The 26508-nt window shown below is 43.0% G+C and overlaps 1 protein-coding gene across 1 annotated transcript in view; it reads left to right on the top strand.

Annotated features, from left to right (window-relative positions):
• LOC122807680 (cullin-associated NEDD8-dissociated protein 1-like) overlaps positions 1-26508 on the top strand; it is a 1198738-nt gene that overhangs the window by 88534 nt on the left and 1083696 nt on the right. Inside the window, exon 2 of the mRNA XM_044078634.1 lies at positions 20979-21122. Within this exon, the coding sequence (XP_043934569.1) occupies positions 20979-21122 (144 nt within the window). The remainder of the gene's footprint in view (positions 1-20978; positions 21123-26508) is intronic.

Genomic DNA, 26508 nt, shown 5'->3' with positions numbered 1-26508 from the left:
AACCCACACGGTAAGAGTGACAGGCGCCATGTCTGACTCTAAACCAGTCACAAGCGGAGTCCCACAGGGCTCAGTCCTGAGACCTCTCCTGTTCGGTATATATTTCTCCGAAGTACAGGCAAAGGCGGAGGGACTGTGGCTAACCAAGTTCACAGATGACTGTAAATTGGGTGCAATAATTGACTCTCCAGCTGACACAGACATCCTGCAAAAGGGTCTCACAGAGACGAACACCTGATGTCAAAGTCACGGCCTCAAGCTAAATGCCAAAAAATGCATAGCAATCCCATTTGGGAAAAACAAAGTACCTACAAACTACCACATAGATGGGAATCCACTATGTACAGAAGAAGTAATTAGGGACCTGGGTACCCAAGTAGATAGCATGCTCTCCTTTGATAACCGCATAGCCAAAACGGTCAGGAAATCCTTCTATGTGGCACACCTGATCACAGAGGCTTTCTCATCCAGATCCAAGGAAGTGATTGTGCCCCTTTACTCCTCACTCATTAGGCCCATAATGGAGTACAATGCCCTATTTGGGATGTACCTCACTAGACATCTGCAACAACTAGAAAGACCACAGAAGTACCTCACTAAGAGGATTAAGGGCCTTAAACAATTACCCTATGAAGCACGACTAAAAAAGCTCCAGCTCTTCTCAGTCGCTTACCGTCTGCTCAGAGGTGACCTATGCCTGACCTATAGGGCCATGTCAAACTCTGAACTAATGGACATGCTTCACCTCAAAAAAACGAGATCCCTCAGAACCACTCATTCTAGCAACTTGAACCTATGTACAACAATAAACAGGATATGCTGAAGGGATAGATTCCTGTCCCAGTGACTCCCCTCACTGGAATAGAATCCCAATCCATATTCGACAGAGCTCCTCTCTGACCCTCTTCAAGAGAAATCTTGATGAGTGGATGGGTAATCGTAAGTTTTACCCTGGGATCACTTCAGGAGCCCTGTTGACAGAGGCCCAGGTTACTAATCTAATGTGGAAGCGAAAGCCATCACTCTGTGGCTAGGCTTATAAATGCCCATGGGCAGATGGCCTAGTACTTACCTATGAATCTCCTTTACCCCAAACCATGGTGACCACAGATGACTTCCTACTAGGGTGGAGGTGGGCACTACTCAGGAAGGACAGTCCAAGGCATGTAGTTCCCTTCTGAGACCTATCTGCACATCAGTGTTCTACAGAAGAGAGCAGTTCTTGCATTGCAGGCCCTCCATCCTCATCTTCCTCTGGGAATGATTGCAATTCAGACAGACAATATGTCAGTGGTGGTCTGGTATATCAACAAACAAGGGGAGAACCAGATCTTATTCATTATGTTGAGAGGCCATGAGAGTGTGGGAATGGGCAATCTCCACTGGCCATTTTCTGGTGGCAACGTACATCCCGGGACGGTCTAATATTCTAGCGGACAGGCTCAGCAGATATATCCTGATGCCTTACAAGTGGTGTCTGAAGCCTTCAGTAGCGGAACAGATCTTCCTAGAGTGGGGTCGTCCTTGCTGCAATCTCTTTGCATCTCCTTCTCTCCTTCCAATATGAAATGCAGTGAGTCTTTTGCTCTGAACCCCCCGTCAGGGAAAGCCCCCAGAGATGCTCTGACTCATGCTTACCCTCCCGGGCTTCTTTATAGATATTCTCCTCTTCCCCTCATGTCTAAATTTCTAAGGAAAGCCCAAAGGCTGGGGAGCACTGTGATCCTCCTCTCCCCATTCTGGTCTCGACAGGTTTGGTTTGCCTTACTCAAGTCTCATCCAGTTGTTCCACCATGGACCTTGGATCCAGTCCCGGATCTGCTGTCACATCTCTCAGGAATCCCTCATCCAGATCTGGACAGTCTGAAGCTCACTGCTTGGCTTCTCTGGTTCTCATGATTCTTAGATCTCCCGATCTGTCATCTCCTGTCGAGTCCATTCTGGTGGCGGCTCATAAATCATCCACCAGAAATGTTTATCGTAGTAAATGGAAACATTTTTCTATATGGGCCATTCAGAGGTCTTTGGATCCTTTCACTGCACTACTTTCACCGGTATTAAATTTTCTAGCTAGCATTTTTCATCAGGGCTCTAGTTCCTAAATGGTGAAAGTCCAACTAGCTGCCATCTCTAATTTTCATGTTGGGGTAAACATGTCTTCTCTGGCTTTCTTTAAACTTTGTAAATCTTTTCCCAAAGGTGCTTTTCTTCTCAGAACCCTGGTTAAGGAACCAATTCCTCCGTGGGACCTCACTTTATTGTTGCAGGTATTGGTTTCTCCTCCCTTTTGAGCCTGCGGCATCTGTGGATCTACAATTTCTGACCTGGAAAACCGCATTCTTGGTTGCCATCACATCTGCTAGAAGGGTTTCGGAGCTTCAAGCTCTTTCTGTCAAAGTCTCTTACATGATTTTTCATAAAGAGTGTTGCAATGCACTAACCTAACCCATCCTTCCTTTCCAAGGTAGCTTTGGGAGTCAATATTAATCAGATTATTAATTTACCAGTATTTTTTACTGAACTACCAGAACAAAGAGGAATACAAATTACATTTACTGGGACGATCATAGGCAGTTGAGGTTTTATCTGTACAGGACTAAACCTTTCCGCAAGTCTGATCAGCTTTTTGTGTCCTATGCCAAGCCCTTCTTTGGTAAACCTGTCTCAAAAGTGACTATTGCTCACTGGATTTCACAATGCATTGGCCGGGTTTACTCAGATAGAGGTTTGTCTCTTCCAGGAAAAGTGAAGTCTTATTCGACCTGATCTATAGCTACGTCAGCGGCCTTTTGGTTTAGGGTCTCTTTGGATGATATTTTTGGATGATATTTGTTTACCTGCTACTTGGGCCTCATCTCACACCTTTATTTCTCATTATAAACTGGATTTGATCTTTAGGAGTAGAGCATCCTGTGGCTGTGCGGTGCTCTGGAATATCCTTCCATGAGGGCCTCCCAAGAGTTAGCTAGCTGGAGACTCTGTCCCACAGGTTAAAGAACAAATGAAGTAAACCACTTCAGATAAAGAAGTTATGTACTCGCCATAACACTCCATCTGAGAAGTTCTACTTCATTCATCTTCAACCATTCCCCCCTCCTTTGCCTTAACCTTATCCTTTGGGATATGACATGTCCCTTGTACCGGACAGTTATTGTTGGAATCTTTGGTTCTGTCAAGGCTAAAGTTCTTTTGTAATGTTAATGTTTGAGGATAAGGTGTCATTGGGTCGGGTATCTGATATCTGTTAGACAGCAAACTCGATCTGAAGGGAGACTTGGGGGGGGGGCATTATGAGTAAAGGGAGGAGCATGGAGCTCGGAGCTGTAGCTAAAAAATGCGGCCATGTTGGATCTGATATGGATCTGAGGACCCACAAGTTGAAGACAAATTAAATAGAACTACTCAGACGAAACATTATGGTGAGTACATAACTTCTTTATTCATTACAGCATCCCTGCTTTAGATAAATCTTCAATGTAATGTTGCAAAGTGAAATTTATTTCTTTGATTTCTGCTAAAGTTCTGCTAAGTACACGGTGTTGTAATGGATCTGTTCCATTTACTTTTCACATTTATTCTTTATTTGGTTTACAAATTTCTTGAGCTTGGCAGACAGTGGGGTAAGAGAATTTCTTCATTTATCCACTTTTAAACCCCCATAAAAATGCTCTTTTTGATGGATTCAATGAAACACTTTAATTTGGTGTGTTTCAGTGTATGTTGCATTAATGAATTGATCTAGATCATATACATATGTGACAGCCATGCACTGGCCCAGTATTCAAGGACCCTCAATTCTCACCACTAGCACCAGTGAGGGATGTACACACTGGGAGGATGACAAGTATACACACAGTAAAGTACAATTTCCCTTAAGAGCACACAGAGATCACGGTCAGTCTGGGGCTAGTTTCAACCTCTCTCTCCAGATCCCCAATAAGACTCCCCACTGGCACAACTACAGGTTAAGATCTCAGCCGAGTGGGCAAGCTAAGACCTCCAGCACCCTCTCTGTCCATCCAGTGCTTCGTGTACCTGCCCAAGTAACTCTCTCTCTCTCACAGACACACACACACACACACACACACACACACACACACACACACACACACACACACACACACACACACACACACACACTCTCTTTGAGATTTGATTGATATACAAACACACACACACCTGGGAAAGGCTGGCACAGGTTTACTAGCTATGCCCCCTTCTGCCCAGACAATAAGGTAGTACCAGCTGCCACCAGCCACCTTTACTTATCAGCTACCATTAAGGCCCTTACCAAAGGGTGCCTAATCTTACTGTGTAATGTTACTGTTATCCAAATGTAAGTGTGACCAAGACTTTCAAGGCTATTTAGGAGTAAACCTCTGCAGTGTCATCAAATACATATGCAAGTACTCTAAGAGCTTAAATATCTCTAAAGAAACCAGCCACAATTAAAAAGTTTAAATATATTTAATAATAAATAATAAAAGAACAAGACAACACTCAATAACTTAACACAGTGACTACAGAGTTCAGAATCGTAGGAAATATTTTAAAACATTGCAGGACCGTCTCAAATAAATACAGGAAACATCTAAACTAATCATCTGAAGTAATTAACTTCATTCTTTCTGCACATATGGGTATTCAGATCCGAGCCGGCAAAACTTTTACAAGCATCAGCTCCAAGCTCCTCCCCTACCTATAATACATCACTCCCTCCTGGCTAACTCCAGATCTCGTTTGCCGCTCTAAGAGTTAGCATCATGGTCTCTGAGCTCTAAGCGAAGGTGGTAAGGTTTCTCTTGTTTTCTCTTTCCAGTACAGTTGGTGTGTGTGTGCCTGTTCCCCTTTTCCTCCCACCTCCATGCGTGGCCATCGTGTTTAAAAAAAAAAAAAAAAAAAGTTTTTTTCTGTGTAGCTTGTTGGTAGTTTTAGTTCCCACCTAGGCCCCATCCCTTGTGTGTGTGTGCAGGACTTAGGGTTTAGTTACTGCTCCGCCCTTATGGCTGAACAGCCTAAAGTTCTTTTTAAAAATGCACAGAGTGTGGTCACAAGCTCTCACCAGCTGATGGCCACACTCTGTGTGTTCTTTGTTTAGGGGTCTCCCATTTGTCAGCCTCCTGTGACATTTGTGCAGGTTTTAACCCCAGGGCCTTGAAAGACTTTTGGGCTAAGCTTGTGGCCAAGGGTCTGCTGCCAGCTTCTGCCCTAGAGTCTGCCTTGGTCTCCGCTCCAGCCAGTGACTTCTTGCAGGCAGGGATTCAACCTCCAGCTGCCTCAGATTCATCCCAGAAAGGTAGGAACAAGAGGGAGAGGGAGAAGCGCCACAAAGAGAGAGACAGGCCCAGAAAAAGATCCCTCGACAGGGAGTCTTTCTCCAGCCCCTCTTCTAAAGTCCCCAGGTCCCGTTCTCCTCGGCTCTGCTCTTCCCGTTTCTCGCCAGAGCCAATAGAGCCCTCGGAGCTGAGGCACTTCCCTCAGATCCAGCCAAGACCCGCTTCCGTCACTTCTTCTTCAAGGTAGACTCTGAGTGTCTCTGACCTTGACATGGACAGGCTGATGAGGTTCATCCAGAATCAGATTCAGATGGGGGTCTTACCAGGTCCCTCTTCCATCGGAGAGGGTCCTTCTACAACTCTATTTCACCCAATCTCTCCTTCCTTGATCCGTCCCGATGCTTCGGGGTTCTTGGATCCGAGGCCCTTTGGAGTTGTTGGTTCGGTGCTGATGGTTCTCATTTCCTCGACGCCTGCCATCACCTTGAGTTCCTCGGATCCGATTTCAGATCCAGGAGACTCTCGAGGCCGTGGTCAGAGAGTCTGACCCGTGGGTCGAGGTCATTCTCTTTCGGATCCCATCCTTGGTGCCCAGACTACCCTGCCTTTGGCTCCGATCCCTGCTTCAGACCCGGGGAGGGCCTCATCCTTATGGGTTACGGATGCAGGCTCTCCATCGGCATTTGGAACAGTGGAAGGAGTTCTTTCCCAGGGGTTGAGACCACAGCTCACTTACTCGGATCCTACCCAGACCTCCCTGTTTTCAGATTCTGCTCCCCTCACCCTGTCTCAGGGATGGCCCGTGCCAAAGCAACCCCAGGTTGTTCCCCTCAGGGAACCCCTGGAGGCTTACGAGTCCACTTCAGAAAGTCCCACTGGATCGGAACCTCGTAAACGCAAGTGTAAAAGGAGGCAATTGGACTCCCCTGAGTCCATTACCACTGATTCGGACTTAGATGAAGGGGAGGGTTCCCCCAGATCACCTCCCGAGGACGTCTCCTTCGGAGACATTATGGCGATCCTCCACCAAAGAGGAGGTTGGTCAGCCCCCGAACCTTCTACGGATGAGTCCGTGTTTCTGGAGGCCTTTGGCGTGGGCCCATCTACTTCCTGGGTTTCCCCACAAGCCGACCCTTTGGTGGACCTCATCACCACTAGGGCATGGAAGGATCCTGACACCGTGGAGCCTATACCCAAAAGACTGGACAAAATTCTTTCCCCGCCATCAGATAGGCAGGCGTGGTCCAAAGGAGCCCCTGTGGGCACTTTGGTGGTTGCAGCTGCCACAAAGAAGGAACTGGCACAGGAGAGTTCCTCTGTCCATCCACCAGACAAAGGAGTCCAGGTTGATGAATCATTTCGGGAAGCGTATGTACTAGTCAGTGACTTTTTTTTATCCGTGCGCTGAATTACTTGGCACATGTTACCCGACTGCAGCGTGATCTTATAACAGAACTAACGGAGTCACCCCTGGAGTCACTGTCACAGCAGGACAAGCAGTCCTTTACTGCAAAGATGACTACACTGAAATTGGTGACAAATACATCTATGCGTCTCCTCTCCCATGCTATGGAGGGAGCCACTAGAGCTGCTGGTACAGGCATTGCCTTGAGGCGACATGCCTGGATTAGACTGTGTCAATTTGTGGACCCCTTTTAGGCGTGTTTAATTAACGCCCCTTTCGATGGATCATCCCTCTTTGGGAAGACAGTACGCGACTCGCTCACCCAGAGTGAGAAGGATGGAAAGGCTTTGTCTGCCGTCGGAATCCACTTCTCTAACACCCAGAGATCCTATTCCAGGAACCAAAAGGGGCAAAAGAAGATGTGGTTCCGGAAATTACAGTCTTTCTGGGATACTCGGGACTATTCGTCCCCCAGAGGCAGAGGGGGACAAGACCGACGCCGTCCCAGAGGCAGAGGGGGACCCAGAAACTTCGGGTCTAGGGAACCCTTTTCCGACAGGCCTGCACAGCAACCCTGAGGGGTTGCCCGACTGCTTTACTTTGGAGGCAGTTGGGGAAAGATTCTCCTTACATCCAGCGGCATGGGAGTCCATTACTACAGACTGCTGGGTGTTAATCTTCATATCCAGAGGCTATTCTATCCCTTTCATATTATCTCCCATAACTCCAGCACGCCTCCCAGATGTTCCACCCGATCACAGGGAAGCTGCAGCTTTGCAGGTTTCAAAACCATTACAGAAACGAGCCATCGAACTGGTCCCCCCCCCGACCAGTCCGGATCAGGCATCTACTCCAGGTTCTCTTTAGTGCCAAAGAAGACAGAGGACCTCAGGCCCATACTGGACCTGTCTATCCTCAACCTGGCGGTAGAGAAACAAAAATTCTGGATGGTCACTCTACAGTCCATTCTACCGTTTCTAAGATAATGCAACTGGATGTGCTCGTTAGACCTCCAGGATGCTTACTATCTCATATCAAGGTCCACAGAAGCTCCAGGAGGTTTCTGCACTTCCAGCTAGGGGCCGGTCACTTTCAGTTCAGAGCCCCACCTTTTGGTCTCACCACAGCCCCCAGGGTGTTCACCAAGGTAATGGCCGTCGTAGCGGCTCACCTGAGACTTCAGGGCATTTAGATATTCCCCTACCTAGACGACTGTCTCTTTGCTGCATCCACCAAACGTCTCTTGTGCCAGGCCCTACACTACTTTCTCGGTCTGGCTTACAAGTTAGGCATCACGATCAACCTCAACAAGTTCCACCTGGCTCCAGTTCAGGTCATAGACTTCCTCAGGGCATGGTTGGATACTATTCAGTCAAAGATCTTTCTCACCCCAGAAAGGATAAAAAATCTCAGACTCCATGTGTCAGCTATCTCAGAGCACTCTGTAGTCACAGCAGGCGATGTTCTCAGGGCTTTGGGTTTGATGGCAGCCTCCATTTCCATTCTCCCTCTTGCACGTTTTCATATGGGAACCCTTCAGTGAAATCTAGCAGTTCAGTGGTCCTGGCTAGACCTCCCGATGACTTTCCAAATCAACCAGACATGCAGAATGTCACTCCAGTGGTGGCTTCAGTCATCGGACATACTTGCGGGGTGCAGCTTTCTAGCCCCGCCGGCCCAAGCCATGGTGACCACGGATGCCTCCCAGCTCTGGTGGGGGGGGGCACTTCCTGGGAAGAACAGTCCAAGGCATGTGGTCCCTACTTGAGACCAAGCTACACATCAATGTCCTGGAGATGAGGGCAGTGCTTTTAGTGTTGAAAGACTTCCATCCTGTCCTACCTCCAGGGACAGTGGCCATTCAATCAGACAACATGTTAGTAGTCTGTTATATCAACAAGCAGGGAGGGACCCGATCCTACCCCCTTTGTCGCGAGGCCATGAGAGTTTGGGAGTGGGCCATATCCACCAACCGGTTTCTGATAGCAATGCATATCCTGGGATGCTCCAACATTTTAGCAGACAGTCTAAGCTGGGCAATCCTTCTGCCTTACGAGTGGTCTCTAAACCCATCGGTGGCGAAGAGAATCTTCCTCATATGGGGTCAACCTTGCTGCGACCTCTTCGCATCTCCTTCCAATACGAAGTGCAGCAACTTCTTCGCTCTGATCCCCCCTCCAGGGGATGTCCCAAGGGACGCTCTAGTCAATGCTTGGCCTCCCGGGTTACTTTATGTTTATCCCCTGTTACCTCTGATACCGAAGTTTCTTCAGAAAGCTTGCTGGTTGCAGTGCAAAGTCATTCTCATAGCTCCCTTCTGGCCTCACCAAGTGTAGTTTCCCTTCATATGGTCTCACCTTTTGGCTCCTCCATGGACTGTAGATCCATGCCCAGATCTACTTGCTCATCCGTCGGGCTTGCCCCTGCCCAACCTGGGCAGTCTCAAGCTGACGGCGTGGCTGCTCCAGTTCCCATGATCATCAGAACTCCTGGAATTTCATCCCCTGTTAAGAATATTCTGGTAGCATCTCTCAAAGCCTCCACTAGGAAACTCTACAGTAGCAAGTGGAGACGTTTTTCCATTTGGGCCTCTCAATGCAATCAGAACCCTTTTACAGCCCCTATTCCAGTAGTTTTAGATTTTTTGGCTGGTCTCTTTCAATTGGGCGCAAGTTCTTCCACTATCAAGGTTCAACTGTCTGCCATCTCTAATGTCCATGTAGGCGAAAATAAGGTTGCTCTGGCCTCTGCCAAATTGTGTAAAGCATACATGAAGGGCACCTTTCTCTTGCGACCTCCAGTTAGAGACAGTTCCTCCCTGGGATCAGACTTTAGTTCTTCAAGCATTGACCGCTCCGCCTTTTGAACCTGCCGGTTCAGTCCCTATGAAATTCTTATCTTGGAAGACGGCATTCCTGGTTGCCATCACCTCAGCTAAAAGGGTTTCAGAGTTACAGGCCTTATCCTCCGTGCCCCCCATTTGGTTTTTTACAAGGACAGGGTTTCACTGCGTACAAACTCCTCCTTCCTTCCCAAGGTGTCCTCAGCAGCCAATATTAACCAATCTATAAATTTGCCAGTCTTCTTCCCAAATTTCCAAAATAAAGGCGAATATAGACTCCATTTATTGGACGTCCATAGACAGCTTCATTTTTACCTTCATAGGACTAAACCCTACCGAAAGTCGGATCAACTGTTTGTCTCATTTTCAAAACCATGTTTGGGCAAAGCAGTTTCAAAAGTGTCCTTAGCAAGGTGGATCACTCTTTGTATTGCACAAGTATACAAGTACAAAGGCTTATCTCCTCCTGGCTTACTGAAGGCTCATTCCACTAGATCAATGGCCACTTCTGCAGCTTTCTGGTCAAAAGTACCTTTAGATGATATCTGTGTGGCAGCCACATGGGGCAATACGCATACATTTATCTCTCATTATAAATTAGATTTGATTTCTAGAGGGAGAGCATCCTTTGGCTCTGTGGTGCTCAGAAATATCCTTCCACAAGGGCCTCCCAGGAATACTAGTAGCTGGGGACTCTGTCCCATATGTGCAGAAAGAATGAAGTTAACTACTTCAGATAAAGAAGTTATGTACTCACCATAACGTTCCATCTGAGTAGTTAGACTTCATTCTTCTGCACCTTCCCTCCCTCCATCCCCCTCACTATTCAGGTCTTATCCTGTTTGGATTGTGGGTTACGTTGCTAGTTAGTGACAGCAAACTCGATCTGGGGTTAGTCAGGAGGAAGTGATATATTATAGGTAGGGGAGGAGCTTAGAGCTCGGAGCTGATGCTTGTAAAAGTTTTGCCGGCTCGGATCCGAATCTGATCCGAATACCCATATGTGCAGAAGAATGAAGTCTAACTACTCAGATGGAACGTTATGGTGAGTACATAACTTCTTTTTTTACTATATTTGTATGTATATTTAAGAGAAATTGCTGTACCCTGATTACTTACTATTAGCAGGGCATGTGCTGATGAGAGGATGCTTCTAGGTCCAAAGACAAATACAAAATGCCCGGTCTCTGAGAGAGTTCCCAAATTAATATCAAAACATTACTGTTGGGTCAGCTGGATGACATCACCGTTTGTCATCTGCCTTCAATTCCCAGGCTAACAGAAACTTCACTATGGGAGAAGTACAGAACTCTCAGAAGTTTGCTTAGAACTGGAAGTCTTAAAACAATTAACAGTTTTACATTTGAGACTAGTAATTATTTCTGTTTCAAGACAATAGGAAACCCTCTAATTCTAGACATTGTGTCTGCTCTGAGCTGAAACAGAGATAACAGAATCGTAAAACAATTTCCACTTATTTTCTTGAGGTTTTGCAAGTTAACTCTGTATGTTCAAACCATTAACACATACATTTGCACAGGCACATAATTTATATATATTTCTGTCCTTTTCCAGTAGGGTACACTGTGATTACATTCTTGAAGCTCAGTACATAACATACAGTTCAACACACACTCCCCACCAGTAGTTCAATATACACATAACATATAGTTCTCTTACATTTGTAAGACATGCCTATGGATCATATTAATAATCACAAATGCTATGATTATTTACAAAAATAAATCCTATTAATATTTTCAAGTGACATATAATTATTTACAATCTCCAGCTAGCTGGGCTAGCAGCATTTTGGTTTGTCACAACATGAATGTATAATTTTGTTTGATCACTCTTTCCAGTTATCAGGGGAAGGAAATAAATCATACTATGCATGCCCTCTTTTTGACCTTGTGTTTTGTTGTGCCACTCTTTTTAATTGGGTAACTGTGCTTTTTTTCTGTGACTTGAGTCCTGTTCTCTGGTGCTATTCCCAGAGTTTGGTATACTGTGCCATAGTACTTCTCTAGGGTATCAATTGTTCCAATCCTGTATCTTGAGGCTTATGTTCTGCCCCAGTTCTTTGCCTTTTGCTGTATACTGTAGTGACCTCTCCTTTGCCAGATATGATATCCTGTGGTGTTGTGTATTATTCTGTGTCTGATATTCTGTGCTGCTGTATCATGTAAGTCTGATATTCTTGCACAGTGGGGCCCCATTCTGAGCCATCTGTCTTCTGTAGTGACCCTCCTTCCTTAACTTGGATATTTTTTGCCTTGGTGTTTTTTACGGAATTTTATATTTGCTGTGGTGCTTTTTCTGTTCAGTTGAATATACTATATTGTATAGTCATGTGTTAAGTTTCACTGTACTATGTTATGGCCTTCTTCACCAACTGTAGTAGAGCTGTGATAGGCCTCACTGCGCTCTCCTTCCCTACCCCCATTCCCACCCACCCCCACATTCATTACATTTATACCTAACCAAACCACACCCCTAAACTACCCAGCCAATCTAGCCTACCTTCCCAGCATCCACATACTCCCCACCTACCCACTCCACCCCTCTCATCTCTTTCACTACTCAAACACCCCATACACAGACCATGCACTTCTTCTTCTCCATTCTTTCTAATACTCTGCTTCTCCACTTTCTTTACCTCACCTACAATTCTACTTTCTTCCACTCGTACCAAGTCAGACATCTGCATTCATCAACACTACCACTGTCCACACTCCACTCACAATCCCACACATATATCAACATTAACCCACAACAGTTTAATCACACTCTGTCCTCTCACCTCTCAAACACTCACACACCCAACATCCTATTTCCCCAGCCACGAAATACCACAAACTAACAATCAGACTTAGACTTCTCCTCCTACACTCTATTACAAAACTAAAACTACAGGCTGACATCCATCCCAACCCAGGTCCCAATGACATCAACTCTTAAAACCTACTATCTTTCTCATATCCACTGTAGCACACATTCTCATCCATACCCCCCTTTCATAAAGCCTCTAACGCTGATGTTCTTGTTTTTAAATCTCAACCTCACTAGCATTATAAATTAAAACCAATAAATTCCATACTACCCTAGCCACCTACTCACATGATATAGCTGTTATAACTGAAACCTGGTTGAAGCCTCATATTAAAGACTGTGAAATTCTCACAACAGGCTATACCATTGTAAGGCTAGACGGAGTTAACAAACGTGGAGGCAGTGTTGCTGTTATGTTTAAAGATGCTCTCAAAGACATGCAACTAACCTGCACCCCTCCTGATCTACCCAACTCTGAAATACTAACCACCTGCCTTGAAATTAACCTTAACAAAGCTATAATTATCATAGTCGCCTATCTTCCTCCCCACAATAATCTTCCCAGCATAGAAAATCTACTTTACTGGGCAGCTACCAATTGCACCCAAGAAACTATTGTACTTGTTGACTTTAACCTGGATTGGCGCACCTGCACATCAAATAACCCATCCAACTTCTTAAGACTTTTCAACTTCACCTAAACTATAACCTGTCTGACCCATATAGACAAACACTCCCAACAAGCAGCCAGCACTAGACTGGATCTTAACTAACAAACCTAATCTGTTACCTAGCTGGTTGCCTACCTGGCTGCCTTAGCGATCACTCTTTAACCTTTCTTTACAGAAAACATGTGCATCCACAGGGCAACAGCATTTATAAATACATCATTACAAAGAAAAACTTCTGTCTCACTAATTTTAACCTCCTACTCCAATTTTGTGACTGGACACGATGCTGCTGTCCAGTACTTTTAACGACACTTTCCTTACAATCCTCAACACCCTTGCCCCCACTAGAAAAGTGCGTACTAAATCTAAGCCCCTCCCATGGCTAACCAAAGACACCAAACTACAAATGAAACATAGAGATAAATCATGGTCACACTACCATACCTCCAAAGAAAAAACTGACCTGTTAAGCAACTAAGAAACCTAAAAAAGAAACAGATCAAAAAAGACAAACATACATCCTATCCTGTCAACAGAAACACCTAAACAACCCCCAGATATTCTGTCAATCCATCAACCAGCTCATTAACGGTCAAACCTCTACCCTCCCCCAGTCACGTCAAACAACACAGACCCTATCTCAACTCGGTTCAACTTCCACTTTGTCAGTACCGTTGTCTCCCTCCTAGACAATCAACCAACCCATCCACTCTCTTTCCCCACCCCTGCCCCAGATATTCATAACCCCTTCACACCCATCCAAACTAATTATATAAAGATTCTCTTAACCAAACTTAAACCTCGCTGCACAGCTGCTGACACACTACCAAATTAATTCCTAAATATTGCCACTCCTTCTATCGCTTATCCCATTTCAATCTTGATTAATCGCTCTATTAAAGAACAATATCTTCCACTCCTATGGAAAATATCTGACATTATACCCTTCCACAAAGGTGGTCCCTCCAAAGAACTATCTATCACCTCATAGCCATCCTGCCCCCCTTTGTAAAAATCCTAGAAAAATGTATCCACAACCAACTCATTAGCTACTTCCTAAACAGTAACCTTCTTTCCAGTACTCCACATGGCTTTAGACCTAAACATAGTACCAGCACCACCCTCATAGCTTTCACTAATAATGCCCATCACTTCATGAATAAAGGCCAGCTGGTTTCTTCCATCTTTCTCGATATGTCCAAAGCCTTTGACACCATATCCCACCAGCTATTACTTAATAAACTGTCTTCCTATGGCCTCAGTCCTCGAACAATAACTTTGTTCCATAGCTATCTTTCCAATGGACAACAGGTTACAAAATGGGAAAACTCCCTTTCCGTCCTTCTCTCCATATCTGTGTGGGTACCCCAAGGCTCTATACTCTACCCTCTTATTTTTATGATATTCACAAACAATCTTAGTTCAGCAACCCAACTTGCCTCCATAGTACAGTATGCCGATGCTGCTGCACTTATCTGCTCTGTCTTCTCACCCCAAGAACGACAAAAAATGCAATCATCTCTTCAGGACATAAAAACATATCTCTCTCAGCACCAACTAATTTTAAATCCCAATAAAACCAAAATACTAGTTTTCAGTAACAAAAAAAACAATCTTCCATGTCCCTTTTCTCTGTCACCTCTGCAAATGATACCAAGATAGACCCCACTAACCACACTAAACTTTTAGGTGTTACCATAGATAATAACCTCAAATTTGATAGACATATTGCACAAGCTGTCAACAAAGTCCACATCAAACTAGGCACCCTATACAGGGCCAAACCATACTTAACTTCCAATGCCAGGTTAGCCACTGCTCACACACACCTGCTATCCAGCCTCCTATATGGTTCACTCATATTCACAAACTTTAGAAAATTGGACATCAGCAACCTTGAAGCATGCTACAACAAGATTGCTAAATATGCCACTAATCATCCACACAGATCTCACCTATGTGCAGCTCTCTCACAGTCAGACTGGCTAGATCTCCCCAACCTTTTATTACTTAATCAGCTAACCTTTACCCACAAAATAATCTCTCATCCCAGCAACTGCCCTGCGATCTCCCTGCTCCCTCTGTTCACACAAAATAGCCAAACTCTGGAGCACTCTTCCAGAGACAATAACAAAAAACCCTAACCACAGTCAGATCAAATTACTCTTAAAGGAACAGCTGAGTAATCATTGGCTATGCTCTTGTCACTCTCCAGGATAATTATTAACCTACTTCTGTTACTATTCTCAGCATTACTCCTATCATCTGTGTATTAATTTTGCTTATAATAGAAAACTTTCCAGTACTTGTATTGTGAAATTGCTTGTTTTTTGTACTATTGCTTGTATTGTTCTATGGATTGTACTATACTATTGCCTGGATTGCATTTTCTTGCAAAATTTGTTTTTATTAATACTGTGGAGCTTTTCTACCCGGGTCTCCTCTGAAAACAGGCCCCCCCCCCCCCCCGTGCCCATTCGGACACTACCTGGTAAACAAATGTAATAAATTAATATATTGTTACTGTTCTTTCTAGTTGAGTATTCCAGCATTTAACATACCACTACATCCAAGGTATTCTGTGTTGTGTTGCCAAGCCTTCTCTGTTTTATACAAATGGTTCCTTACTGCGCTGTTGCATTTAGAGTTTGATGACACTGTGCCAAGAGCCTGAATTTTGCTATGTACTCTGTGTAGTGTAATGCTATTTGTAGGTCAGTTGCATTTGTTGCTGCTTTCAATTTAAGGAGACGTGATGCTGTTGTATATCCTGACTGTTTTGAGAGACATACTGTTGCTATTCACCGTACTTCATAGGAAATTGATATGTTCTTTACATTGTTTTGAGCGGGGTGCACAATACTGCTGCTGCCACATTTACTACTACTGTACGGATGGGAAAACTGTGGTGTAGTTCCAGCAGCTTGAATAGATGCATTTTGATGTTTGCTAGTTTAGGGCTAGATGTGATGTGTTGCAGTTTTTCTTAAGCTGGCGACACTGTGATGTAAAAAAAAAACACACCCTTCTAATTCTAAATTATGTGTTTAATTTTTTCTTTGGCATTGAATTGTGATTTTTTTTTTTTCTATTGACTTGATCACTTTTAAGCATGTTTGTCTTACTGACTGTATACTGTAGTTTTTGGCTGCCCAAATAATTGCTTGCTGTGGTTACTTGGGTGTGGGGTTGGTATTTCCTTTTTTGAGCCGGGTGTCAAACACCACGACTCTCTACCTGGCACATCAGAAGCTAAAATGTTTGTGTTGGGGGAATGGAGAATTGGAGGGTGTGATACTTTGATATGAACAGATGTCTTAAATGTGTTTACCGTATATAGCATTTAAAGTCAGAAATGCAATTAAAAGAGAAGCCATTGCTGCAGTAAGTGGCTGGAGAAATAGGGATGTGGATGTGGCAAAAAGGCTGACTCCACAGCACTCCTGTCAAGAGGACCTGAAGTTTGGGGAAGTACTGGAAGTGATCTGGGCTAAGGAAGTATGGACACCTGAAATTCCCTTACCTTCTCAACTTATCTTGGTAGAAGCCTTTGTCTCCCAGGTTAGCCTGCTTGGTTGTCTCAGCTGCCAGGGTGGTTCAGAAAGTTTGCAAGAACTCAGATATGGTGGTTCCCATACTAAAGAGACTGCATAGCATAGCATCATCTGGTTACCCAAGGACTGCTCTGGTCTGACTACTGCAACACCAGAGGTAAAGTTTGTAGTAGCTGCAGGTGTATTGGAGAGGGCTTCTCCTTTCAGAGCCACGTGGTGCACCCCCCATAAATAATCTTGTGCTCTGGCCCACCTGGGAAAGCATGTTTTATATGACCTTCACATTCACCTCGAGGGAAGTAACTATATATCCAATATACTGAAATTCCAGAGAGATTTGGCAGAGAAATTATTCAAGATTCTAGAAGGGTTGTCAGATGGGGTTGTCAAGAAAAAGATCATCTCAGATGTTGACCACGTGCTGCATTTTAGATCTCATCATGCATCTAGTACTTAACAGCAGACTGGTGCCACAAGGGCAGCAGGCCCTGGCATTGCTGTTAGATGCCATGGTGGCACAATCTGACATACTTTGCTGAGGACCCAAAGTCCACTTCCTAAAGTCCTGCATCTTGGACAGGAAGTAAAGGTGGAACTTGACTTCACTAACATTGGAGCTGAATTCCAACCACGCTAGTGCAACATTTTTTCAGGATGCAGCAGAGTCCATTCCAGATGGTCTTCTGACACCGCCAGGAGTTGTATGATGAATGCAGATTCTGGAAAGGACAATAGAAGCTAATTTAATTTCCAGAATGGCTGACAACCAAAATGAAGCCAACCTCTACAGAGCAGTCGGGGTTTCCATGAGCCTTTTCTTGGAGGGCCCGCATTCTGCTCTGGAGGGCTTGCCTGAGTTTTCCATTCTGGAGGTAGTTAAGAGGTCATCTGTTCTTCTTGTCCTCATTGATGGCCATCACACAGGACTGAGAATCAAGATAGCCATTTCCAGAATATAAACTGTTCCCTTCCTCTTCACTCCAAGTCCACGGTCTCCTCCTTTACCAGACACCCTGCCTCATTACAGAACTGTGGTAAGCCATCCAATAGGTTCCACCAGATGAGCAATGGTAAAGCTTTAACTCTAAGATATCTTTAATAGCAAAAAAGATCAACTCCAAGTACATATTAGCATTGAGCAGCCTAAACCATTACATCCCAAAATGTCCATTCTCTTGGTTTTGGTGCAATACATCCTTCTGTTTGTGAATGAATGAATGAGATAGGATGTACTCTTTGGATCTCCATGATGTATAACCACACAAAGAATTGCAGAGGAGTCTTGCTTTTGCATAAGAGTCAAGTGTCAGTTTTGGACTCCACCTGGTCTCTTCATAGCTCCCAAGGTGTTTAAGTGCATGACTGTGATGGCTGTGCCTCATGCCTGCATGGGACCTGAGTTTTTTCCATATTTGGATGATTGGCTCCTGGCAGTCTCTACTTTGGAGAGATTTCTTGCTTCTAGGGACCACCTTCTGTCTCTATTCAGTTGGATGCACAGTGGGCACTCTGGCTTGCCAGACCTTTCTTCCCCCACTAGAATTCCACTGTTTCAGTCATTGGTTTCTCAGATGCTACTAGGTTTTGCAGAACCACATGGTTTTCACTAAACTTTTTTTCAGAGCTCTCAGCTTAATGGAAGCTTTGACTTTATAGGTATTCAATGCACATTGTTGCATGAGGATATTACAGTGATTAGAGTAGACATTGTCTTGATCTATTATAGCATGTGTTTATTTGTTAACTGGGTTAGAGCACTCGGATAGTGTTTTAGGCTCAGCCCAGGAAGGTGTAACATGAATGGTTTGATAAACAGTAGCTAGATTTTAAACCTAACATTGTCAAAAATACAGACTTGATTCATTATGTGTACTGTACACATACTACTGGTTAATGCAGAACATGAATTGGTAGCAATAGCAGATTTCCTGATCAAAATATCTAGGAAGTGCAACAATCATATAGCAGTTGATGGATGCATGAGCCCAACTTGTCTCTGGGGAGACTCTTCCCAGCTTCCACCCCAGTTATGACATTTAACATGGATGATCATGTTCTAGGGTGGTGGGATATTATCAAGAGCAGATGACTGAAGGGGCATGGTCACAGATGGAGGCCACTCTGCTCATCACTGCCCTAGAAATAAGGGCAGTCCTCACCTTGAGTGTTTCTAGACTCTCTTCCTGAAGATTCATTTCTTGGCCACATAGATAATATGGCAAGGGTATGGCACAACAGGATGCAAGATGGAGCCAAGTTGTCTTATCTTTGCTGGAAGGACCCAGAGAATTTGATGATTTAGGAGTGGTTTCAGTAGATGGAACCTTCTGGTGTTGGAGGAAGCCTTGTGACCCTATTGTATCCCTATCCATTACAAAATGCAGCAGCTCTGTTTCTTTATTCTCCCTTGAGAGATTACCCTATAAATGTAGTCATCCAAACTGGGGCTGTTTTTTGCTTTCCCATTTATTCTTATTTCTAAGTTTCCAAAGAAGGCCAAGATGCACAATGCCACAGTCATTCTAACAGCTTTCTTTTGGCTCCAGTAAACTGGGTTTTGCTTGCTCTGGTCCATCTGCTAAACAGGCCTCTCTCTGAAGCCAAACAGAAGACTTGTCAGACTGACCATCACGTTGCGCCTGGATTTTTGCTGTCTGTCTAAACATGTATTTTTTTTCCACCTTTGTGATCCCCTGAGGGTCTTTTTAACAGGTAAAAGGTGGTCCAAATGAGTACATTTTTTATTTATTCTATTTTACATTTTTTACCAGCAAAGTCCGACTGGGCATGTCCTTTTTCAAGTTCCTGGGTAGAAAAGCTCCACATTGAACATACAGAAATGGCAAAAATACAGAGTCTACAAATGTACGCATTGAACATGCAGAAATAGTGTAGTACATAGAATGGAAGAGTGATGAGATACAAATTTAGGCTAACATAGTAATTACACATTAAAAACAATTGAATAGATTACATCTGTTCAGAGATCTGGTAGAAGGAGGATGCATAAAAAGTAAATGAATTTGATTCTCCATCTGGACTATGGCCCAAGACGCAGCTTCTTTCACTGCTTCAATCCATCTGTTTTGGAGCATCTGGCTCTTGGCTTATTCTTCATTCAGAGTTAAATGAACCCTGATTACAGAGTACATTATGTGCAACCTGTAACTTTCACCATAGTGCTAGTTCTTAGGCTTTCTTAAAGATACCCTTCTCATTTTGAAAACTTAAGTCTAACACTTAAAGGTCTAAGCTCTCTGGGCCTTGTGTACATCATTTTAGAAAACTTGACCTCTTCTTGAAACGGCTGTTACCACAGGTTTGTTTTTCTGTTTTTGGTGGTAGTTACTTCATCCAGATAAATTTCTGAATTGCAGGCTTTGTCAATGTGTCCAGTGTACCTGGTGTTCAAAGATGTGTCAATTAGAACAAATTCTTCTATGCTAAAGATCTGAGACAAGTTTGAACCAGACCATTAATCTGCCATTTTTCTTTCCAACTTATTCTAACAAAGGGAACATCTGCTGCAGTGGATGATGATCAGATACAACTCTGTTACCTTAACAGAACAAAGTCACTTTGAAAAAATCTCAGTTGCTTATTTTGTAGTCGGAAATACAGTGGGGAAATTGTGTTCAAGTTTAATAAAGCTGAAAGCCATTTAAAGAACTTGTAGTCAACCAATTTGTGCTGTTATGACGAACATAACAAGACACTGCTTGCAGTACCTGCAGCCCATTCAGTGCGAGTCATGACCACTTTGCAAGATTTCTTTCAAAAGCATTTGCTGATATTTGTGCAGCAACTACGTGGATATCACTGAATACTTTTTTTTTTGCAAGACACTGCAACCTAGATGTGAACTTGAGATCCAGGTCATCATTTGGTGCCACCATTATTCTGGCCATTCTCCCAAGGCATTTAGTTTGAGACTGTGTCCTGATAATTGGGAAAACATGGAACTCCAATCTGAGATTTGCAAGTTGCATACTTACCATAACAATGGAGTTGGATTAGCAATTCCATTTTGTCTACCAAACCCAATCACCTCCATTCTTCAACCTTAGACTTGACTGTTTCTACAAGCAGTCCTATGTGAGTTACTTATGTAGTTTGGACTGTAGTCTTGCACAGACATCAGAGATCTAGAGTTGGATTCTTGGCAGCACATCAGTATGGGTAAATGTGAGGGCTTGCTTACCTGGGAAAGTTTCATCAGTTGGCTAAGTCTTTCCAATCTTAGTCGATGGTAAAGAAGATGGATCCAGATCTGTTGTTGCATAAGTGTGCAATATTCAGTTTTCTAATTAGTTTTTCTTGCTGAGAGTTGTACCATAGAATTATGAATATTCAGAAGTAGCAGTGAGTGAAAAAAGTGACAACTTTTATTTCTTGCAGGTTTATGGCCACCAATGATCTGATGATGGAGCTGCAAAAGGACTCGATAAAGCTAGATGAAGACAGTGAGAAGAAAGTTGTAAAGATGTTATTAAAGCTGCTGGAAGACAAAAATGGAGAAGTGCAGAACTTGGCTGTTAAGTGGTAAAGTATTATTGTATTGTATGATTTATTTTTGTTTTACATTTGTGTGAACTGACATAATACTATCATGTTTAAAGTCTCCCTGAAGCTTATTCCTTGTAGGGGAGTCTTCCGAGACCTTGGGAATGACTCTTTGCTTATGGTACTCTATCATCTTGCCTGGAAATTTGATTTATTTGCTTACACTGATTAATCATTGTGACAGATCCCACTCCATGTCTTTGCAGTGTGCCTTCTGCATTGCTGGTTTTGATGTGTTAACAGGAAAGAATTTCTCTCCCTTGGGAATATTTTTCTTAGTCGACTTGCAACCAGACCCTGGGTCCTTATTTTACTGTTAAACGTTCCCATGTTATATTTTGCTTTAAGTTTTTTTTTTTTCTTCTGTTATATGACTGTATTTTCATTACATGGAGAAATAGTTTAGTCTGACACTACTAAAAAAAATTCTTCCTGTATGCACTGGTCTGTCTGTCTTAATCAGATTGTAATGATATGTGATGCTAACTTTTCAGGTATAGGTCACTAGATTTGCAGTGGTATTGGTGTTGCTTTTTTCAATATACAGGTTCTTAGTTTTGTAAACTACTTTTCAATGCCGTAGAACTGCTAAAGAAGTCTGTAGTCTCCTTAGTTGCAGAAGTAAAGATGTGATAACTGCTGTATAGAACCATTCATGTTGGGTTCTATTTACTGCTTTGCATATACAGAGCTGTTACAAACAAGACTAGTACAATCTCAGGAAATGTGTAGTTTTTAGAAATGTTGGGTATACATTTTCCTGATTGTAGAGGATACTGATTAATGTAAGGGGTGTAAGACTGACTGGCAGATTGGGGAGCAGGCCTCATTTTTGGGTGCTGAACCGATCTGAGATGGTGGTAATCAAAGGAGCAGAGTTTTGTAAAAACACCTTTATTAAATTATTACTAAAGATATTACTAAAGATATAGGCAAACGTGTACAGTAAAGGGAAAAACATATTAACATTTATTTTATATTTACATATATTATATGTCCCATATCTTTTATTTCTTTGTAACTATCTTCAGTCCAACATTACATAAATTGCTGAATTCATGCCTTCACTTAAACCTCACTTCTCCTTTTGGATATTATTCTGCATGCATTGTTCTCACAATTTCATTTATTTCCATGTAATTTGCTTAATCACTTTTCTAAGGATCCCTCTTCACTTTATCTCTCTAATATGCAATACTTCAAGTACAGTTGCTTTAGATTTCCATTTTATAGTAGTTGTTTTTTGGCAGCCAACAGAATTAAACTTAAGGTCTTACTATATCTAGGAAATTCAGATTTTGAGTCCCAGCTTGCAAGAATCATTTTCTTAGATACAGCAGTGTATTTCTGCCAGAGTACGCTGTAGGAAATTTTTTTTTTTAAATCTGCCAACTCACTACAACACTCCTAAAACATATATTCCCAGTTACCTCTTTGTTCCTCATTGCACCTCCAGCATTTGGCATTTGCATGAGGAAAATTCTTTGAAGTCTACTTGGGGTATAGAAATACTTATGCAAACACTTCTACTCCCAAATCCTAAATCTTTTACACTGTGTACTTGGGAGCCATATGTATGGCTTCCTATTGTTCCCTTGCAAATGGCATAACAAATCCTTTTTTCCAATCTTTTATAACCTCCTCCGATTGATTCCTATTGTTGTTGTGCAATATTTTAAATGCCCTACTAATTAACCCCTTGTAACAGCAGCTTCTGTTATAGATTTAACTAAAATCTCTACTAGAACAGGTCTTTCAGTTAGGATCCCTCTATCCATTTCTCTTTGCTTATACTCTGGTGTCAATCCCTAGTAGGGAATGCAGTATCTAAACTGCAGTAAAAAATGTCTTTTAAGCCTCTTCTCATTCTGTCACCTTTCCTTCTCTAGTCAACTTGCAAAGGAACCAAGGTATTGGGAGTAAATTTCTTCAGTAAAATCCAACCCCCTCTTAGCTGTTCTTTCTGCTCTAATTGTAGCCATCCCTAATTGTAGCCATCCCTATCAGCAAAATCTTTCCATTCAGGTTTATATTATTTCATTGAAATCTACTTACATTAAACTGATATTCATCGAGCAGACTTCATTGAACTTCCCTTTATCAAATGTTCAAATCAGCAAACATTTTTCCCAGGTAAGGAAACTAGGTGGCCAGCACACCTACTGACATACAAACACATTAAATTAAACCCAAAAACCTGGGGAGCTGTGCTGCCAACACCCCCACTGCTTACTTATATATACAAACTCCTAGATCGCACTACAGTGGAGGAAAGGGCACATTTCTGTATGTTGGCCAACTAGTTTACTTACCTGGGAAAAACTTTGCTGATCTGAACATTCAGTGAAAGGAAGTTCGATGATATCTGTTCAATGAATCGCAGTTCGATGCAAGTAGATTTCGACAAACTGATATAGACCCAATCTCTTTTTTCCATTCTCGTGTTGGCATAGTTCTCAGAATAATTTCTGCTACTTTATGAATAACATCTGTATGGCTGTTATCCTTAAGGATTTGCATCCAAAATCCCAATCTGTCCTTATTTCTTGACCCTCCCTACCTGTTTCACCATTATTGCTTTCCACTTTGAATTTTATTTATTTATTTATTTATTTATATTTGTTGACCGGGAGTGTCCGACTGGACGTAGGTCTATTTTCAGCGGAGGCCCGGGGAGAAAAGCTCCACAGTTAAAATAAACAGGCAGTAGTTACATTGGATTACATAGCGATTAACAATTTACATAGCAGTTACTTACAACATATTTACAGATGAAGAACATAGTACATCCATAGACAACTAGAATCTTTATCTGTGAAGTACATAACAGACATCAACAAATGTTAAAATAAGAAGTTCCTGCTGTATAATAAGTGCTAGGCTTATGAGCATCTGAGCTTGCTATAATCAAGGTAGTTAGTGGAGTGGAAAGAAAGGTAGTGTTTGGATGGGGTGGGTGATATTAGAGTGGGAGTTGCAAGGGCACAGCCAGCATGTTTTTAGGTGCACTTTTAGTAAAGTTTTGAAGTGGGTGCATGATGCTACGGAGGTAATTGTGGGTGGGAGGGAGTTCCATAATTTGGCTATGGTGCAAGAGAATAGTGCTTCACCAGCAGAGTTATTGACTTTAGTGATCTGCAAGTGATTTTTGTTGCTGGGTCTTAGTGGCCTGGTGGTGTGATAGGGTTGGAGTAGATTCAGGAGGGATGGGACATTTAGTGGATGGTTTACTAGTTTGTGGGCGAGTGAGAGTTGATACCATTGAAGGAGGTGAGGGAGTTCAAGCCAGCTCAGTTCAGCAAGTGAGAGACAGTGGTGACTATGGTAGGATGCCCCTGTGGCGAATTTGGCGATTTTGTTGTAGCAGGTCTCTAGCTTGTTTAGATCGCATTGCCTTAGGTTGGTATATATTGGAGAGGCATAAAGTAGGGTGGAGATAAGGTGGGAATTCGCTGTTGAAATCTTTGCTGCTTTGGTGAGAAGATGCTTATTTCTGTAAAATGCTCCTAGTTTTTTGTGGGCTTTTTTTGTGGTCATGAATATGTGAATGTCAACTTTTAGTTTATTGTCTATTTCCACTCCTAGCAATTTGGTGTGTTCAGTTGGGTATATAGTGGTGTCTTTTGCTGTGATGTTAAAGTGAGAGTTGTTTTGAGTATGTTTGGTGGGTTGGAAGATGAGAAGTTTAGTTTTGTTTGGGTTGAGTATTAATTGGGCATCGTATAACCAAGTTTCAACAGAGGAGGCTTCCTGTGTGACGTTTTGCAGTTTGGGTAGGGACTGGGCTGAGCAGATGATGGTCGAGTCATCTGCGTATTGTATGAGTGTGCCATGTGTGGTGGCAGAGGCTAGATTATTGGTGAAAACAGAGAAGAGTAGGGGTCCAAGGACAGATCCTTGGGGAACCCCTATGATGACAGGTAGTTGGGGAGATATGTCATTCTGCCATACAACAGATTGTTGGCGGTCAGACAGGTAACTCTGAAACCAGTTGGTGACTGATTGTGAGAAGGATAGGTTATTGAGGACAGAGATAAGTTGTTTGTGTGGGACCATGTCAAATGCTTTAGATATGTCTAGGAAAGTAGCAGAGGAGAGATAGCCATTGTTTTTATGCTGAAGGATAGTGTTAGTAAAGGAGTGTAAGGCAGTGGTGGTGCTATGGTTTGGTCGGAAACCATGCTGAGTATTGGAAAGGAGGTTGTTAGTAAGGAGGTAGTCTGAAACTTGAGAGTGTATGCATCTCTCTAGTATTTTGGAGAGTGGAGAAAGAATAGCTATGGGGTGGTAATTGGTTAGTTCTGTGGAGGGTCCACCTTTGTGGAGGGGAATTATATGTGATACTTTCCACAGTGTGGGAATGTAACTTTCTGACAGAGATCGGTTAATCAAGATGGATACTCGGTAGGCCAGAGCATCAGCTGCGATTTGTAGGTATTCACTTGGGAGGTTGTCTGCTGCTAATTTGGTGGGCTTAAGTTTAGTTAAGAGTTTTTTTTATGTTGGAGGTAGGTATAGGAGAAAAAGAGAAGGAGTGGGGAGATTACTAGTTGAAGGTGTGGGTTGAAGGGGAGGAGGGTTGTGTTGTTTAGCTAATGATAGTATGGTTTGTGTGACGTGTGTGTTGAATGAGGTAGCAATATTTTCTGAGGAATGAGGGATGTTAGGAGGAGGGGTACTGACTTTACCTGGGTGGAGGATGGAGTTTATGGAGGACCAGAATTGTTTGGGGCTGTGTTCGCAGGAGTCTAGGGCAGACTGGTAGTATTGTAATTTGTCCTGTTTTATTAGCTTTTTGACTCTATTGCGTAGTTCTAGGAATTTCTGTCTGGTTGAGGGGGTCTTGGTTTTGTGCCAGTGCTCCCAGGCTTTATCCCTGTTTTTCATTTCTGATTTAGTGGTTTTCTGTAGCCATGGAGAGGGTTGTGCTTTGATTCTGGAAAGTCTTATGGGGGCATGGTAATTAAGGATGCTCAGGAAGGTAGTATTAAAAAATTCAACTGCGTCATCAAGACTGAGATACTTTAGAGGATGCCAGTTACATTCTTTGAGGGATGAGATGAATGTGAGTGGGTTAAAGTTTATTTTTTACGTATCTGACGGTAGCCGACAGGTTTAGCTTGGTATAGGTATTTTTCAGTAGGAATGTTGAGGAGTAATCACTGAGACTATCTCATAAGCAGCCTGTTATATATGACTGGGGGCTCTTACTGACTAGTATCCAATCCAGGGTAGTGTGCTTGCTGGAGTTTTTATTTATACTGGTTGGTGACTGGACTAGTTGAGTGAAGCCATGAAGGTTTACATGATGGGCTGGATGGTTGCCAGAACAGGATTGCCAGTCAATATTGAAATCCCCTAAAAT

The sequence above is a fragment of the Protopterus annectens genome, chromosome 7.part1, assembly GCF_019279795.1.
Source record: "Protopterus annectens isolate FY-2018-M chromosome 7.part1, PAN1.0, whole genome shotgun sequence".
Lineage (NCBI taxonomy): Eukaryota > Metazoa > Chordata > Ceratodontiformes > Protopteridae > Protopterus > Protopterus annectens.
Note: the sequence above shows the minus strand (reverse complement) of the source record. Positions and strands in the feature narration are given on the sequence as shown.